Source organism: Stylophora pistillata, chromosome 4 (assembly GCF_964205215.1).
Source record: "Stylophora pistillata chromosome 4, jaStyPist1.2, whole genome shotgun sequence".
Taxonomy (NCBI): Eukaryota; Metazoa; Cnidaria; class Anthozoa; order Scleractinia; family Pocilloporidae; genus Stylophora; species Stylophora pistillata.
This window is the reverse complement of record NC_142522.1, coordinates 18548230-18565376: the sequence shown is the minus strand read 5'-3', so window position 1 is coordinate 18565376 and position 17147 is coordinate 18548230. Positions and strand designations below refer to the sequence as shown.

Below are 17147 nucleotides of genomic sequence, written 5' to 3'. Positions count from 1 at the left end.
TGAGCCCAGTTAGCGGCCCGAATACCGCACGATTTTTTCTCTTTGACCCATACCAGAAAAAAATAATTCTGCTCAATTTGAGCCACGACTGAGAGGAAGTTCAGCTCAGTTCTTTCGATTTTAATCTTCTCTCGATAACCGAGCAGTTTCCCAGCCCGTTTGCTGGGACATCTGTAACCAATCTTGCCCTCTTTCTCAGCCATCTAAACATTTCTTGATTCAAAGAAGAAAGAAGTTTTAAGACTTATAAAGTTGGGAAAATTCTTAGTGCTCGTATGGTCGAAGCCACAATTTCGTTTGGAGTTTGTCTTTTCGTTTAACATTGGCGAAATAAAGTTACGTTAATCCAGTTTTGGTAGTTTGTATACTAAATTACAATTATTTTTTTGGATCCAGTGTAACGTAAGTGATTCGCTTCGTGACTTGATATCCCAATGCGTGTCGATCAAATCACTTCCGCTGCCACAACACCGTTGGTCACATGCTTTTTCCAGACTATTTTCCAAGATGTCGGTGCTTTTCGCTTTCCTTCTTTGCCAGGTCGGGACGATTTTTGCAGGTAAGATTTCATCGTTATTGCTCTTGCTTGTCATTATGAAATAGGAAATTTCTCCATCCTCTAGGAACACATGTGAATGTTGTTTCGCTTTCAATGTATACACCATGCAAAGGAAGAACAGATCACTTAAATCGCTCGTCGCTTGTAATTGTAATTTTGGGTGAATGTCCCGTATTTATCACGCTTGATAAATACTGCGGGTATTTTCACGCAACCTCACCGGTAACTATTTACAAATCTTAAATAATGATCCAGAAACCATCCTTTCAAGTTTAAGGAAACAAGGTTTGCTTAGATCGCTTTTGAAAGTAAGGTCTGTACGGTCATCGCTGATAATAATAAGAAACCTCATCAATTGTGTCACAGTTCTTCTTTTGGGTCAAGCAACGCGTGCTTGAGCAACGCAGACGTTCATTACCACAGACTACTGAGGCGAAATTCACGGGTAGCAACAAAATTCTTATAAAATAACAGCGATAGAACTCAGCAAGATGACTACCCTTTTTTTTTTCTCCTAATATCTTCGTGAAAATACCGGATGCAAGCAATGAGAAAAGATATCGCAAATCCGCGAATGTAAACAACCAGCCGCAACGATCCACCACAGACCTCAAATGAAAACCCCGGGCAAACATACTGGGGATTTTGCCCATGTTGTTGTAATTATAACGTTTTCGATTGCATTTCATAACGCTTTCAGATAGAACCCTGTTCGTTTTGTGACGCAACTCGATGCTAAGTTTGATTTGTTGGCAAGTCCTCTAAATTTCAGGCTCTGTCGAATATCATTCAACACCCGTTTATTTATGATTAAAATCGAAAATAAAACCTCGGTCGCTGAAATGGACAAGACTTGCCTTTCCGTGACCCATGAAGTTTTGTCTCCATCATAACCCAGGCTGTAGCTCGGCTGTCGAAGTCTCGAGATCTCAATGTTACCGGGATAGCACTCTTTCGCTTTCTCTGGCACGCAACAACACATCGACAATGGTTGACGTGACGGCTTTGATGGCCATCTTGGACGAGTAGGCAGCACTTTGAATGCCAGGCTGCTCAGCCCGTTACATTCTTTGTAAGTTTTTCGAGCGTACCGGGACACCTCTTCACAAAATATCCTTTTTCTAGCTGTTCAGTCAATATATCGAAACTTCCTTCCGGGATGTATAAGGTAAGACTATAAACTATGTGTAGGCTATATATTAAGGTTCGGAAGGCCATATTTCGAATATTTTTGGCGTTTAATCAACCATTGCACTGACTCACGTGACGCGATCGAGCGTGCAAACCAAAACAAACAAGAGAGCCTTTTGATTTCTTCTGTTTCATTTTGGTTTTAACTTGGAATGTTGTCGCTATCTGAGATAATTACTTAGAGAGCAACTGCAGCATTGCGTTTATTCTATCTAAGACTCTAATTTAATCATAAATGCGCGGATTTGTTGCTTATATCAGCCGGATATCGAATGCTGAATATAACAGTACAGTACGTCCATTGCAAATAGTTCACTATTTTAGGCAAAGAGTATTGTTTCTTTATATTGGGCTTTATAAAATTGCTTGGCATTAGTTCGTGTTGTGACCAGTACAACTATTAACATTTTTATGAGATGGCAACAAAACCTAAAAAAGCTCACCACTGTGTTGATGGATGTAATAATGATGACAGATATCCCAACAAATATGTTATCCACTACTGTTTCGACGAGACGAAATTCAGTGTGGTTTAAACGAAAAAAAGCGAATCCACAACGACAGAAAAACTCATAAGTCCGACATCTGCGAGCGGTTAACAGAAAAAAAATGACCCTATTTCTATCACGACCTATTGAATATATTAGTAAAATCAAAAAATAAAAGCATGCGGCATTGTTCGGCCTTCCCAACGGACAGCGCCACGCCAATCAACAGGCGTTCGTCGGAACAACTACCATGTCAAGACAATGCGTTTCTTTAAGTTCACCACAGCTAAAAGCAAACGTAAAATCTGGATTGAAAATGTTTCAGCAGGACTCGAAAATTTCTCACCTGGCAGTGGTACATATGGATGTGCAAATCATTTTGTTGATGGTGAGCCAATTACTGAAAATCCACACCCAACCCTCTTTATGACCTTACTTCAAAACAAGTATGCAAGCACTCCAAACAAGAGGAAAATGATAGATAGCCGGAGAGGAAGCTTCACTATCACAAGCTAGTTCTGAGGAGATTGGAGCTGACAATACTGGAGAGCTTGAGATGGATATTGATGCAGGTGTAACAGAGAAGGGGTCACTTTGCTTCTCAAAATATAGAGACATCTCCATTATTTCTAGAAAAGTAAACAGTATGAACAAAATTGCTTTTCCAGCATGAAGAGTCTTTATATTTGCTGATGTATGTGGCATCAAATTCCTTGTGATGAAGAATAAATGAAAACATTTTGCCTAAGTTAGGAGTGACTGGACAGGCGATTCGGATATTCTGTCTTTATCATTAATATTGACCTGCTGCTCAGCGGGCAGTTTTATTGGAATTTTAAGTTCCTCTGCCCTATGGGCTTTGGCGACTAATTCAACTTTTTTTCCTGTGATCGAAAGACCTCGTAAGCTCATCAAGTAGTCTTTCAGGGATCCTGTAGGTAAAGCTAAGAAGTATTCATACGTAGAACTCGTTTCCATTCTAAAAAAAAACCCACTCAGAACCATCAAACTTTGAACATAGAAATAAAACACGGATATTATTTATAAGTGGCAATTAAGTCAGTAGAAGTTATAGGTTTCAACTACTACAGGAAAGTATCACAACAACGTTTTGTGTACGAACACGTGTTGGACGCTCTAGAACTAACATCGGCATATCGTCCAAATTACGCTTTCCGAACCTTAATATTTACCCTACACATAGTTTATAGTCTTACCTTTCACATCCTAGAAGGAATTTTCGATATATTGACTGAAAAGCTAGAAAAAGGATATTTTGTGAAGAGGTGTCGAAAATTCCTTCCAGGAAAAACTTACAAAAAAAAATCTATTGAGATTAGCAGCCTGGCCTTCAAAGTGCTTGCCTACTCGTCCAAGCACAGGTGAACCAAGCTCTGTCACAGGCTCTTTCACAGTGAATAATTAAAGAGTTTGTATAGTGGTTTAGTTGGACTTGCTTTTGAGTTCCGTAAATGTAAAGTTGTGTGAAATAATCAAAGAAATAAAGTCTTACCTTCGTAGAGAGTAGTCTGTGTTGTTCTCCTCGCGATTGGAGGCCATTTTGATGGGTTTTAGCTTGACACCCTAAATTACCGTGCATAAAATACGGGAAGGTCGGAAACTTCTGTTGACACATACTCGCCAAAATCGCTGGAAAACAACACATAAATACTTTCCCTCCAATCAAAACTCGGCAGCACGAAAGCCAAATAGTTTCCCTTTAAGTTCACCGAAAAAAATCCCACAAAAGTCGGTTTGTCGAGCAACCAATCCAGCGAGAATTTCAAATTAACGGCCGTTCTGAATTGTTCTAATGCGTGGAAGGAACTTCTTGTGCAGCTGAGAGACCGTTAATGCGCGGTCAACCTGGAACCTAGTAAAATCTCTGTCAACGGGTCCTCCCCATAGTCTTCTAACACCAACTCTTCACACATACTAAGGTACCCCGGGTAAACTCATCGACTTGACTAGATCGTCGATACTGTCCATCTTCACTAATTTCAATGGATTTTTACTAATATCCTCTTACCCGGGGTACCTTGTTAGAAGACTATAGGGAGGACCCGTTGAGAGAGATTCGACTAGGGTCCAGGTTGACCGCGCATTAACGGTCTCTCAGCTGCACAAGAAGTTGCTTCCACACATTAGAAGAATTCAGAACGGCCGTTAATTTGAAATTCTCGTTGGATTGGTTGCTCGACAAACCGACTTTTGTGGGATTTTTTTTCGGTAAATCTGGTACATTCACTATAAAACAACTGTTGGTTACACAAACAGATTGTATGGGCCCCCTGTGGCATAATCGAGTTCCCGTTGATCTGCTGGGCATTCAGTCCTTGAACTCGGAGAAGTTATTGCATTTATTATCTCCCAATGATATCCATATGTTATCCATTGAACAGGTAATAAGAATACTCAAACTCATCCTGCAGTAGTTATCCGTGTTCGAAGACCAAATTCTCGTAACAAATATACAAGGAAATGTGTGGCACTTAGACGGGAGAATGATCGATGAGATCTTGGGAGTAAAGGGTTCACTGTTAGGCCGCAAAATGAAGCTATCGCTGCAGGATCAGATTACGACGAGGAAAGGCGTTAAACGTTTGCGGGTAGGGGTGGGTGGTGCCATTTTCTAACTGTCTCAGCCGTTTTAGATCTTTTGGAGGCAAAAATAAAGTGAATGCACAGCTCAGTACAACTGAAATAAGAAGAAAAATAGTTTGCATGTGTACTATTTCATTTGTAACATATCACTATTCCTTTCTTGAAACCTGGATTTGAGCGCGTACTCCTTTCATCATTCGTAGATCGTAGCTTTCTATTTTTCGTTATAGTTCACCACTAAATTTTCTCCGATTCTTGTAGGTTTAAATTGATCACGTAATGTGATAGTGTTCATCTATGGAGGGACACTATCAGCCCATAGTGCCCGTCCGCGGAAAATACCCGGATGGATAGTACTCATCCGTGAAAAATTTTGAATGGTTTGATGGCCGCGAAGTTAGGCAGATCGGAAAAACAGTGACTTCAATTCTGACAGGTAATGCACGGTTGCGAATTATTGACATTTGTGACAAGCTGTACGCATGAATAAATATTTGATTGGTCTGCATTTAGTGGGTTTTGACTGTTTTTCAACTGGCGCCGGAAGAAAATTTTGTGGTGAACAATAAAGACAATAGAGTGTTTGTCTCGGAACTATCGGTCTGATAGTTGCCCCGCGGAAATTTGATGTTCTTAAAACTAGCATATTTGTTATAAGAACATCAAATTTCCACGGGGCAACTATCAGCCGATAGTTCCACGACGGAAACACTCTATTGTTTAATTAATCGTTTCCAGCAATGATCAAATTCAATAGATTTATTCGGCCCTCGGCCGACATCTGTTTCTCCTCAAACTCAAACTTACGGCTTAGCCGAGCAGAGCATCGGGAGCACTGGTGCGATTCTCGAGTGTTCCTTGTTGCTGGGTAAGCAGAACCTTAGTGAAGTGTTTGAAAACGTAATGGAATACCAACCGCTGACATATTCACAATTATGCGAAAATTGTAACGAAATTTCTCAACTGCAAAGCGACATTCTTATATTTTTTGACAGGAAAAACTGATGATCTTGTCCCACATCTTGACGCACTTCAGTTCCGCAATGGTCCTTCGTTTGTTTACGCTAATCAGAGTTTTGGCTTGCAGCAGTTCTGTGTGTTATATACTGAACCAGAAAATGTATCTACCATTCGATTTGGCTGGGATACACTGGGACTAAGAAACTACTTGTTTCAGAACCCTGGCGATCCAAAGATGCAGCGGTCACCTCCGATGGGCATGCGTAGTGCTGTTCCACTAGGAGGCCTTGGTAAGTCAGACCTTGAAGTTATACATGTAGCAGCCTAAAAACGGGCTTCAACCTGAGAATGCGAAACTTGAAAAATCTTCCAAAGTCAAGTTTGCATAATCAGGCCCCATAGTTCTTGCCTAACAGTCGATTTCGCTCAGTACGTGAACATGAAATGTGCTAATGTGATTAGCCTGACTAGTAAGTAGACCCTTAGAGATTGTGTTAGTGAAAGTAGCATACAGTATTTTTCAAAATTATACTTAAAACTATGCTCACCTTTGTAAATTATGCTACTATTTTCTTAAAGAAGAAACACACAGCAAGTCTAAATTATATATTATTTTGTTAATAAACATATGATATTTACGGCTAAAAGCAGCACTCAAGACAGAGTACAATTAATTCCAGACTAGAAGCGATGAGTTAATGTGACGAAGTAGATGATGTTCACATCACTTTCCCCTTAGACGCCATTTTGTTGCTGTGAAAGCGGAAATTGGGGCCAACGCAATCTTTACCTCCGGTGTGCCCGCGAGCGACTCAGTTTTGCGTTACTGAACCTTCTTCCCCCAAGACATGGCGAAAATAGACTGAGCCATGGACCGAACTTGAAAATAATCGATCTTAGAGATCAAACAAATCTCGATTCTGGTCATTTTCTCTTCAAATTATGCTATACTTTTATAAAAAGAGCAAAACTAATTCTTTTTTTTTCAACTTATGACGAAAATATGTTAGCACGATCTATGGGGGCCTACTGGTAAGCCGTTGCAAACCAAACTAATCCGCTGCTAGGCTTCAGTGTAAGATATATCAGCCATACTTGATTTTTTTGCGTTTCAAGGAACGGGATCATTTGAGCTCCGCGCAGATGGTTCAATCCACGAGTGGACGATCGAGAACCAGACTCCAGCAGGTTCAGCTAAACTGAACCAGGAAGCCCTGGATCTAGCAGTTTTTGGTGTCCGCGTGCAGACTGGTACCTCAAGTAAAGTAGCACTGTTGCGTACCCACCCTCCCGATGGCTATCCAGGTGACTGAATGTCTACCTACGATGCGGCGATATAAACACGACGTTAATGAGTATCCAAGGCTGAGATGAAGCAGATCAGGCCCAAAATTTAGTCCAACGTTTCTAAGCTCCCTTCATGCGAAAACAATGAGTTCTATAATCAGGGATGCTAGGCAGCCATTGAGTGTCGAAAATAATGCAAGTCGTGTTCGTCTTTGCATTTCTTGGCCCTAAGACTGCTATTGGATTGCAAAACTAGAACCAAATCCGTCTTGGTCTCTTGGGTTTTTCCCGCGCTCAAAGCAGTTCACTATTTTTAGTTCGAGTTGACGTTCTCATTGGCTGCTTGTGATATTTTCTTTTTTCTGACTGGTCGTTCTGACAAAACTGGTTCAAATGAGTGCGATCCCGTCACCCTGGTTCTCCCTTTTTTCTTTTTGTCAAATCAGACTCGTCTCCGTCTGACTTCGTCTTTTTCTCCTCTAACAGGTGTTGCTTCAATGGGTTATTCTGGCTCATTCCCAGTCTCCAAGCTCACGGTAAGAGATGAGCAGTTTGGTGGCATCAGTCTTGACCTTTATGCCTATTCGGCGTTAAAACCACGTGATTCCAAGACGTCAGCCACTCCTGCCGTGGCGTTTACATTTCGCATTAACAACCCAACAGAGAAAACTGTCAATGTTTCATTAATGTTTAACCTACCATTAGGAATTCAAACGGCCACAGCTAGACTGGGGGAATCATACAAAGATATAAATATGTCGACAGTTAGTTCCACTATTTGCTCTGAGGCTTGTACCAAAGACCCTAAATGCTTCTCGTGGCAAATAGAAATAAAGAACAAAACATGTTTGTTCTTCAATGAAACTTTCCCTCATTACTGGAAGCCGGGCTTCACTTCCGGTCAAAAGAACACGTGGAATGCTCACGACTCAATGCTGACACTAAATAGGCCTGGGAACTACCCTCAGAGTGGAAATACGACTATTTTGACCGAAAAATCGAACAACCCTTCATTCATGGTCAGTGACAGTTTTGGTCAAATCTGGAAGCAGTTCAGCACACATGGTTACCTGCTATCAGCAGCTAAATCATTTGGTGGTGGTTTTCATGGAGCCGCAGCTATTAATGTTACCATGGAACCTGGAGACGAAAATACTCTAACGATGGTATTGGGATGGTATTATCCGAACAGAGATTTCACAGGTGCGCAGTGATTCCAAAAGGTTGGTACCGTTTTTTTATCATTTTGTTGATCACTTTTATTTTTATTTTCCAGAGGAGATCGTTGGTAATTACTACAGTAACATCTTCAAATCCAGCGAGGAAGCAGCTTTAATTGTATCACGTGACCCAGCCTCGACTTTACGGTCCATTTCTGACTGGCACTCGTCAATGATACTTGACAGCACCAAGAACTCGGTCCAGACCCTGCCCGAGTGGTTACAAGATGTTCTTGTAAACGGTTTGAGTTTCTGGCGCACGGGACTGTACCTCCGTGATGGAAGATGGCGTCAATTTGAGGCGCTAGACTGCATTGACATTGATTCCGTCCATAATGACTTCCAGCGAGAAATACCCTACGTTATTTTTTATCCTGACTTGGTCAAGAAAGTGATGCACGCATGGGCGAAGTACCAGAGTGAGGACGGTCATATTGTAGAAACTTTAGTTATGGGATGTTACTCACCTACCAGAAAAATGGACAGGTAAGCATGTTCACGGCACAAAAAAAAGGTTCAGGTATTCCACGCATTTGTTTCGCAGTGTGTGGATCTTCCTATAGTTATAAAGTTGATCTTTAAAGGTCCACGAAAATAATCAACGTCTTCCATTTCCACTGTAAGCATGGATGTTTAGACACTGAACTCTAGGACAAATTATGAAATTATTTTGAGCGAGGCTTCTAGAATTCTTGCGTGGCTCTTGGCCCGACCTTGAATTGAGCTTTTTTCTTCTTAGCGGGCCTCCAAACCAGCGAATAATGGGGGACGTGACAACGGTTTTCATCGTAGAAACATATCACATCTACCAGTGGACTAACGATACTGAATTCCTGAGGGACCTATGGCCACATGTCGTACATGCTCTTGATTGGCTGATTTACAAAGGTACGAATGGTACTGGGTTACCTTATAAACAGCAGTGCACATATGATATAGAGGCTCTAAACCTTTACGATCACAACGTGTTCAACAGTTTCATGTATGTGCTTGCGATGCGGGCAGCACAGGAATTAGGTACAATCATGCAAGACAGGAACGTATGGAGGGAAGCCACGATTGCCATGGAATTTGCAAAACATGTCATCTCGGAAGAACTTTGGAGTGAAGAAGATGGTTATTATCATGCTTGGTGGGATAAAAAGCTTGGATCACCTCCATGGCTGATGAGTGATTCCCTATACGCGCAAGTTTGGGCCTACACTTTGGGTCTTGGACACTTAGATGATCCAAGAAGGTAAGAAATGAAACCCGTTCGGTATGTGTTGTGTTGTAATTTCATACAAGGTTGAAATTGTTTCCTCTGTTTCTCACTCTTTATCCTACATAACTATACCCAGAAATGAAATTTGAACCTCAGCTAAGGTATACTTTAAGGAATAGTCTTTTTACTTGAGAAAGGTTATTTCTTGTACGTTGAAATGTTTTCGTCGTATATAATCTGTGTTCAACCCTGTTTCATCTTATCGCCCTCCATTTAACTTGACGTCGTCTTCCATCCAACTTCGCGTATCAGAAAGGAAAGGGTTGATAAACGAGGATTAAAATTTGGCCACGTGTCAAGTATAATAGTTCTATAAGAGTGAGATTCGTAAAATGATAAGGCGCAAAAATGCATAAGTATTCATAAAATACGAGGCAGCGTGAGTGTTGGGGAGCTTTGGGGATAGATAACTTTGGGGCGTCATTTCCTGAAAGTCGGCCTTATTTAAATCAAACTTTATAGGCCATTTTTTATGATAATCAAGGAGCAGTGGCGGTTTCTTACTAGGCCAGTCTGTCCAACGAAATTTAAGCCCGTGGCGATAATATCGGGAAAAAGCAGCTAAAGTATATTTAGCCATGAAGGTTCAGATGTGAACTTTGGTTCCGCGAAAATTCATACCTGGCTTTGTTTCAATAACCTTTCCTTTTGAGGACACTTCTGATACCATGAATGTTCCCTCAGTCGAGGTTCCCCGCGATAGTAATATCCAAGTGACTTTGAACTAATTCGAACTTTTAAGGGCGGGTATAGAGTAACGTAACCATGAAGATGGTGTTAAATATTTTGTGTTACAATACTTAGCGTACTGCTTGGTTGAAAATGCTTAACTTTGTCAAACCTTGTTTAGGTTGAAATCGCATTTAAACAAGGAACTTGAAATAAACGACACTCCATATGGTCTACGAGTGATGTTTACTGGCCACCCCACTAACAAGAGCGTGGGCTCGTGTCCGCAAAACATCTCAGCAGGTGAATTAAACAAACTTGTAGCTGTACGCGAGTCCATTTGGGTTGGCGGTAGTCCTGACTGGACCACTCTGCAGATTCACTTAGGTAAGGACCGAGTCAAAAATTATCTAGCGAAATGCTTAGTGGAGGATGTTAGTCGGTATATCTATCATATAATCCGAATCATTTTTCTCGAGCACGATTGGTCTAAACACATCACGTGACCGAATATTCCAGCTGAAAATGGGGAATATCCGGTGATATTCCCAAATGATATTTCCCGTTTTTCAAACCACTAGGATAAGTCTTTGTTTAAATTTAACTTTAGATGAGAGAGCGTTTTGGCGGTTGTTAGAGAGAAAGGGACATGCCTATCTGTTTAATGAAGTCGTAACAGGAAAGACAGAAAAGTGAATATTCCACGCAGCAAACACTAAGCTGCTTGTTTACATTATTCTGCGTGTTTCATAAATAAACATTTGAAGGATGTTAAACGCAATAGCCTCCATTTGGCGCGAAAATATGCACGTGTATTTGTTCTTGGATATTGCTTGAATCTCGCAGGTTTACTTGAGCTACGTTCGCACCTTGGAACATCTTTGCCCGCGGACAAATATCCGTACATATTTTTGCGCCAGATGGCTACTGTCTCTTTATACAGGGATGTGGTTGTTTTGGAGTCAGAATCAACGTCTTTGCGAGAAACTGATCTGTAAAAATAAATAGGAGGGCATGCATGCCAAGCGGACTGATCTGTTGCTAAATTTAAATTCTGCGCTTTATCTCTGAAATGTTACCCAATCAGCAAGGAACTTGTGTCTTTTTGAACATGAATTACACGAGCAAAATCTCGAAGTTTCCGAATATTCTTCCATAGAGATTTGGTCGACCAGACTGCATTACATATGACCTCTACGATGTTCTACTTATGCCGTGCGTATAATCTGAGAGTTTCCGATGTGTCCACCGTTAAGAAAAACATGAACATTATTATCTATCGTTTTAAGTTTTAATTACTTTCTTGCCAAGAACAGGGAACAGGTGTTATGACTCGAAGGACGCGCATAAGTGAGTGTCACTCATCAAAGTGACAAAGATCTAACGAAATTGTAACTTGGTGTTGTTTTCCCTATGTAAATCAAGTTTGTTTTCGTTTCATTCCAGGTCTTGACCCGCAGAATGCCTCGCATCAAGCACAGAAAGCTCTCGACCATGTCCGTTCTGAGCTTAACGACCAATGGGATTTTCACGGTCTCTACTCAGGGCCTGGGTACGGCCTTGATGGTCTCCCATGGTGCACCTCGCACTATACTTTCCACATGGTACTGTGGCATATTCCTTTTGCAATCTCGGGCCAGTACTTCTCGGCGCCAAACTCCACACTAACATTTAGTCCCAAATTTCTTTGCCCTTACAAAATTCCGTTTTATACTCCCTTTGCCATAGGCACTTTGCAGTGTTCCGTCATAGACAAAGAAACAATGAAATTTGAAATGTTGTCGACGTCCGGTGATATTTACTTGCAAAAACTTGTGGTCAGCGGCTTTCAGTACCCTAAGTCAGTCGAGCTAAAACAAGGTGAAGTGATCACATGGCTATCACATGATGACATCTTACTTTAAGAGCTCTCCTCAATATCTGTTATTCAATAGGAGCGATTTTAGACTTATTTCTTAGAAAGAGCTTATGATGATCAATCGAAAACGCCTTTTTTTTTATATGAAAATGATTTTTCGTAAAATTAACTCAATTCTAGGTCTAGATTCCACTACTTCAGAGTTCACCCCTTTTTAATTTGAAGGTTATTGAGAATACTTTCGAGTAATTTTTCTTATTGTACCATATTTTACGGAAATCATTTTTTAAAGCATCATTTTGAGTAAAAAAAAGTCTAACCACTACAGATCATGTTCAGTAGCATATTTTAGTGATTTGACGGCAAAAAAAAAACAAAGCACTTTCTGGAATTTAAGAGAGATGATTCTTTATAATTGAAGAAATACGTCTTCTTCCATAAAGTACGAACGAATATAAAGAAAACGGATCGTCTTTTAATTTTGTAACATTATCAATGAATGCACATTTACCAATAAAAAAAGATTTCTAAACATTCACTCCTTCTTTGGTGACTTCAAATGGCGCTGGTACATCAATCACTCCGCTCTGTGTAATCTCTACTTTCTGTAATGGCTTATCGTTTTGGCCCGTTTGAACGCCTTCGATTTTCTTTACTACATCCTGCCACAAAAAAAGACCAACAAAGTTTCACAATTAGCAAACGAAAAAGCACTCTAGTGCAAAGATAACCAAATTCGTTGCTTTCGGAGCATGAAATGAGTTGAGAAACTTGATATCTGACAGCAAATGGAAACATGAAAATGTGATTACCATTCCTTCCAAGACCTTTCCGAAGCAAGTATGACTACCATCTAACCAGGGTGTCTTGATAGTGGTGATGTAGAATTGGGATCCATTGGTATCTTTGCCAGCGTTCGCCATACATAGCCAGCCAGGTCCATAGTGCTTCAGGACAAAGTTCTCGTCATTAAAGTTTTCTCCGTAGATACTATATCCTAGATGAAATAAAAACATGAATTATTTTAACATGCCGAGTTTTCACTACTCGGTTTACTTCGGATAGAATATACCTTGGTGTTTATTGTGTCTGCACTCCCTAAAATGTTCACAAACAATTAACTGTTTGTTGCAGAGGAATGTTTACTTTTCCCATGCCCCTATTTCTGTAACAATAGCGATTAAATGCCCTCTCAACTTGAATTAAATTTTATACCAAGACTTTTATCGTTGTAGACGTAAGGTTTGATAATTGGGGAATATCACTTGGGATATAACCTCCTATATTTCCTTAGTTTTAGCTTGGGAATATTTGATCACGCGAAGCGTTTAGACCAATCGCTTGCGAGGAAACTGTTTGTAAATTAGAATTTCAGGTCAGTGTACACAGTGTATGTGCTTATTTATAAAATTTTAAAATCCTACCTCCTGTGCCATCGCCTTTGGTGAAATCTCCTCCTGGTAAAAGATAGAAAACAAAATAATCAATAGGTCTCTGAAATGCCACAGAAACTAATACCGACTCCAGTATGTCATTAATTCGACAGTTGTCGATTGTTGGTTTTTTGGATAGTTTTTTGACGCGAGTTTTGGAAGGAGAGAGCGGGTGAGAAGGATTTGTTGATGATCTCTTTTTACTTCTTTTGATAGCTATAGCTAAAGGGAAGTAAATATTTTAGAGCATTAGTCTCAAATTCGATGGCAAAGGAGACGGGGGACGATTTGTTGTCTATCTCCTCTTTGGTCATGTCACAAGGATCAAAACGCACGTTGTCTCTTAATTTAGCGCAAGTACACAAACGCTTTTTTCTTCGCACCTATCGACAGTAATTTTCATACGACATCATAATCCAAAGGCCAGGAGCAAACTGTGTTATCTGTGATATGTTTGTCACAGAAGTCACCAACGACCACTAATCACAAAATGGCATGTGTTGTTTGAGGCAATTTAACACTGGATAGGAAGAATACTATGGTGATAATTGCGGGTGTGCTGGAAGTTCCGAATAAACAAAATAGTAAGATCTCCTTTTGATGCTATGAGCTCTTTTCAAAAGCTCTTTAGGAGTACTGGAAACTAGTCAGATCTTTTACAACTGAGTGCATGCTTCAACTGCGCCAGTGATGGACTGTATTCCATAAAATGTAATAATCTTTCGATTTTTGGACACACTCTGCTTCGTTTTAAGCAGAAAAAATGCTGCATTCAAATCTCTAAGTTAACCTCTCAATTATCAAAGAATAAATGACTTTTTTTCTAAGAAATTTACTCAACATGATATAGATATTCTGCCATCAGTTGTAGAAGTCAGATACCCTGTGACTGCGTCTCAACAATTTCCTGGTTGCAGATACGATGACAAACCTTGAATCATAAAGTTTTTAATCACTCGGTGGAAAGTACTGCCCTTGTAGCCATATCCATACTGAAAAAAGGTTGAAATTTCAAAGAGTAAAGTTAATTATTGAATACCAAAGCAATTTGGAATTGAGTACCTGAAGTAACCTGGGAATATATTGGTTTTTCTTCACTGCGTTCCTCGATTGGTTGACACAACTTTGACAGTTTGAGCTAATTACTTTTGCTTTAGACCTACAACGCTAGCGTCTAACAAAACGTATCAGTGAGCCGCGATAGTGAAGATACATTTTGTATGCAACCGGGTAATTAATCGCTTTTACGCTTAAACGAAAAGTTTGTAAATCACTTGTCTCTGGCTCGTGATTTACAAACTTTTCTCGTGTTCTCACAACATCCTGCGTGTGTTGTTACGCCGTCAAACCGAGAGATAGTGCGGTCTCTTGCCTTTGCAGAATAACTATGGTTTTACTGGTGTAATAAAGGATAGGTTAAAGACAATTACATGAAGGATGTTAGTTATTATAAAAATACATAACGTCAACATCTTGTTCAAAACACGTTCTAACTGTTTTGCGAGTTATGTCACCGTTGAAAAAAAAACATTTTTGTAGCTATATATTACTGAATTTTATCTATATTTGGTTCACGTTATAATATATAGTTATCTGATCCACAGGAATTTCAGTCATTTAGTTGTCAACCACTGCAAGGGTTTTCCGTGGCTGATCGCCTTTTTCGACGATATTTTCATGCAACTTATGATCGAACGAAAATATATCTAATCTAATATAACTATTAACTACAGAAATAACTTTAAAATCGAATATTTCAAAGCAAAGATTGCGTTCAAACAAACCTCATTTCCCGCCAGAGATACAAAATTGGTGACGGTTTTAGGAGCCGTGTTCCCAAACAAACCCAGCACAATTCTTCCTATAGGTTGCCCTCCCTCGGAAACATCGAAAAATACTTTGCGAGTTACCATCGTCTCAGATTCAGCCTTTACAGCATTGAAAAGCACATATAGCAACAAACCTCGTAAAATCATGGTTGAAAAGCTAACTACTAAATCTACTGCTCTCCCTCTTTATGGAGCAAATGACAAAGAGGTAGAGGCGAAGAATAAAAGGTATTAATTTTTAATGACACGTGTGACAGGTTATGTCAAGGTAACATGAAGAGATTTTTTAACAGTCAGTTCGCTGGTGAAGGGTATCAAGTGACATGTCTTTTGACAATAATCTCAGCAACAGGGACGACAGGTCCCTCGGTTCTTACCCCTCCCCCCACAAACAGGTGATTCATCTGCCGGGTACCCTCAGTCTCTACTCACTCTCCCTCTGAACAAAGCACCTTTAATAAATCACTTGTTGCTGATCTAATTGGTTTTTCAACAGAACTACAACGATGTAAGAACGACACAAAACGGAGGTCATAAAAGTTATTTAAATTACAATCCTCGTAATCTCCCCAGATAAATTCGCCATCCAAAATCAAACCATTATAGATTTTTTCAAATTACAGCTAAAATTTTAAAGGTCAGATAGTGCTTCAGCCGATAATCTGGTCATAAATTCAACATTTTCCATTTTTTTTTTAGTTTGTTTTTGTTGCAAATAGTTTCCTTACTTAGATTTTCCACCCAATCCCTTTGTAAGAGCAAACCTAGATAGGATACACTAAAGAAAGTGCGAGGCTTTCCTAATAATAACATGTTGTAGCACATTTTATTAAGCTTTCAGTAATAAATGGTTTCACATTGTGTCTTTTTTTTTAATTTTGTGACAGAGACATAATTAATGTCTCTCACTTCTATGCTTTTAAATGGCTGATATATACGCCATTTTGTTTAACAATTGGCTAAAAACCCTGAAATTTCTAAAGGCAAACAATGAAACATTGAACTGCCGCACTACGCAGTCACGCCCAACTTAGAAACTTGAAAAGGCCACTTAAAACCTTCTTCAAGACCAGAATCAGTAATGACCACCGTCTGATGTGGTTGATCTTTTTCGTCAGTATTCAGTCCTTCAATTTCTTTGACAACTTTCTGTTAGGAGAGAGCGGAGAATTATCCATTACCAACAATCGGAGTGCAAACTGTTTTTGATAAATCTAACACCAGGGAAACGAGCGAACGAGTTCTTCTAAGAATACTTACTGCAACTAACTCTTGCAATGTCGTAAAAATGCTTCTCTCATCGAGAGGGCAACTTAAGGCCTTGTATCGAGGGTTTTGTTCTTTATCCTGTGTTTCACAGGCTCTCCAAGATGAATTAAATTCTCTCCCTTAGTCAACCTCTGAACTTGGAATCTTGACCCTCAGACTCAACATTCTTGATCAATCTGTACTTTTATAGTATTTTTGATATTTTAACTTAGTTTATATATAGATGCATATTTCTTTTTTCTTTAATATTATTTTGTGGAAAACCTGTAAACTAGCTTCTGCTAAGTGTTTCTACCCACGTTAAATAAAGATTATTTATTATTATTATTATTATTATTATTATTATTATTATTATTATTATTGTCCATAATGTTCGCTTGATAAAGTATATCTATATACAAGGCTAAAAGTTAAGAAAAAGTTATTAAAATGTTTAAACCAAACGTGTTCGGCTGTTTGCCATCATCAGGGTTGAAAATAATGACCGTTGGATCCTACGCCTGTGAAATGTTTGAG

The 17147-nt window shown here is 39.5% G+C and overlaps 3 protein-coding genes and 1 pseudogene across 4 annotated transcripts in view; 1 reads left to right on the top strand and 3 right to left on the bottom strand.

The window, feature by feature from the left end:
- The first annotated feature begins 230 nt into the window (after positions 1-230).
- Positions 231-12634, top strand: LOC111324504 (uncharacterized). Of its 2 annotated transcripts, none has more exons than XM_088755965.1 (8): positions 231-559; positions 5838-6092; positions 6919-7107; positions 7576-8292; positions 8366-8795; positions 9049-9546; positions 10424-10629; positions 11689-12634. In XM_088755965.1, the coding sequence occupies exons 1-8, from the start codon at positions 508-510 to the stop codon at positions 12144-12146; spliced, it is 2805 nt and encodes a 934-aa protein (XP_088612091.1). In that variant the 5' UTR covers positions 231-507; the 3' UTR covers positions 12147-12634. The 2 variants fall into 2 exon arrangements, with proteins under 2 accessions (XP_088612091.1, XP_022783819.2); XM_022928084.2 differs by lacking the exon at positions 231-559 and adding an exon at positions 5141-5278.
- LOC111324513 (peptidyl-prolyl cis-trans isomerase 6) lies at positions 12556-16003 on the bottom strand. The gene is made up of 5 exons (XM_022928112.2): positions 15318-16003; positions 14465-14525; positions 13525-13557; positions 12913-13097; positions 12556-12762 (listed from the first exon to the last, which is right to left on the bottom strand). Exons 1-5 carry the CDS (start codon positions 15507-15509, stop codon positions 12628-12630), a joined length of 606 nt encoding a protein of 201 aa, XP_022783847.1. The 5' UTR covers positions 15510-16003; the 3' UTR covers positions 12556-12627.
- Positions 16004-16158: 155 nt separating this feature from the next.
- LOC148732710 (peptidyl-prolyl cis-trans isomerase B-like) overlaps positions 16159-17147 on the bottom strand; it is a 9479-nt gene continuing 8490 nt past the window's right edge. The window contains exon 5 of the mRNA XM_022928094.2: positions 16159-16511. Within this exon, the coding sequence (XP_022783829.1) occupies positions 16374-16511 (138 nt within the window). The 3' untranslated portion in view covers positions 16159-16373. The remainder of the gene's footprint in view (positions 16512-17147) is intronic.
- The window catches only part of LOC148732711 (uncharacterized), a 2400-nt pseudogene continuing 1776 nt past the window's right edge, over positions 16524-17147 (bottom strand).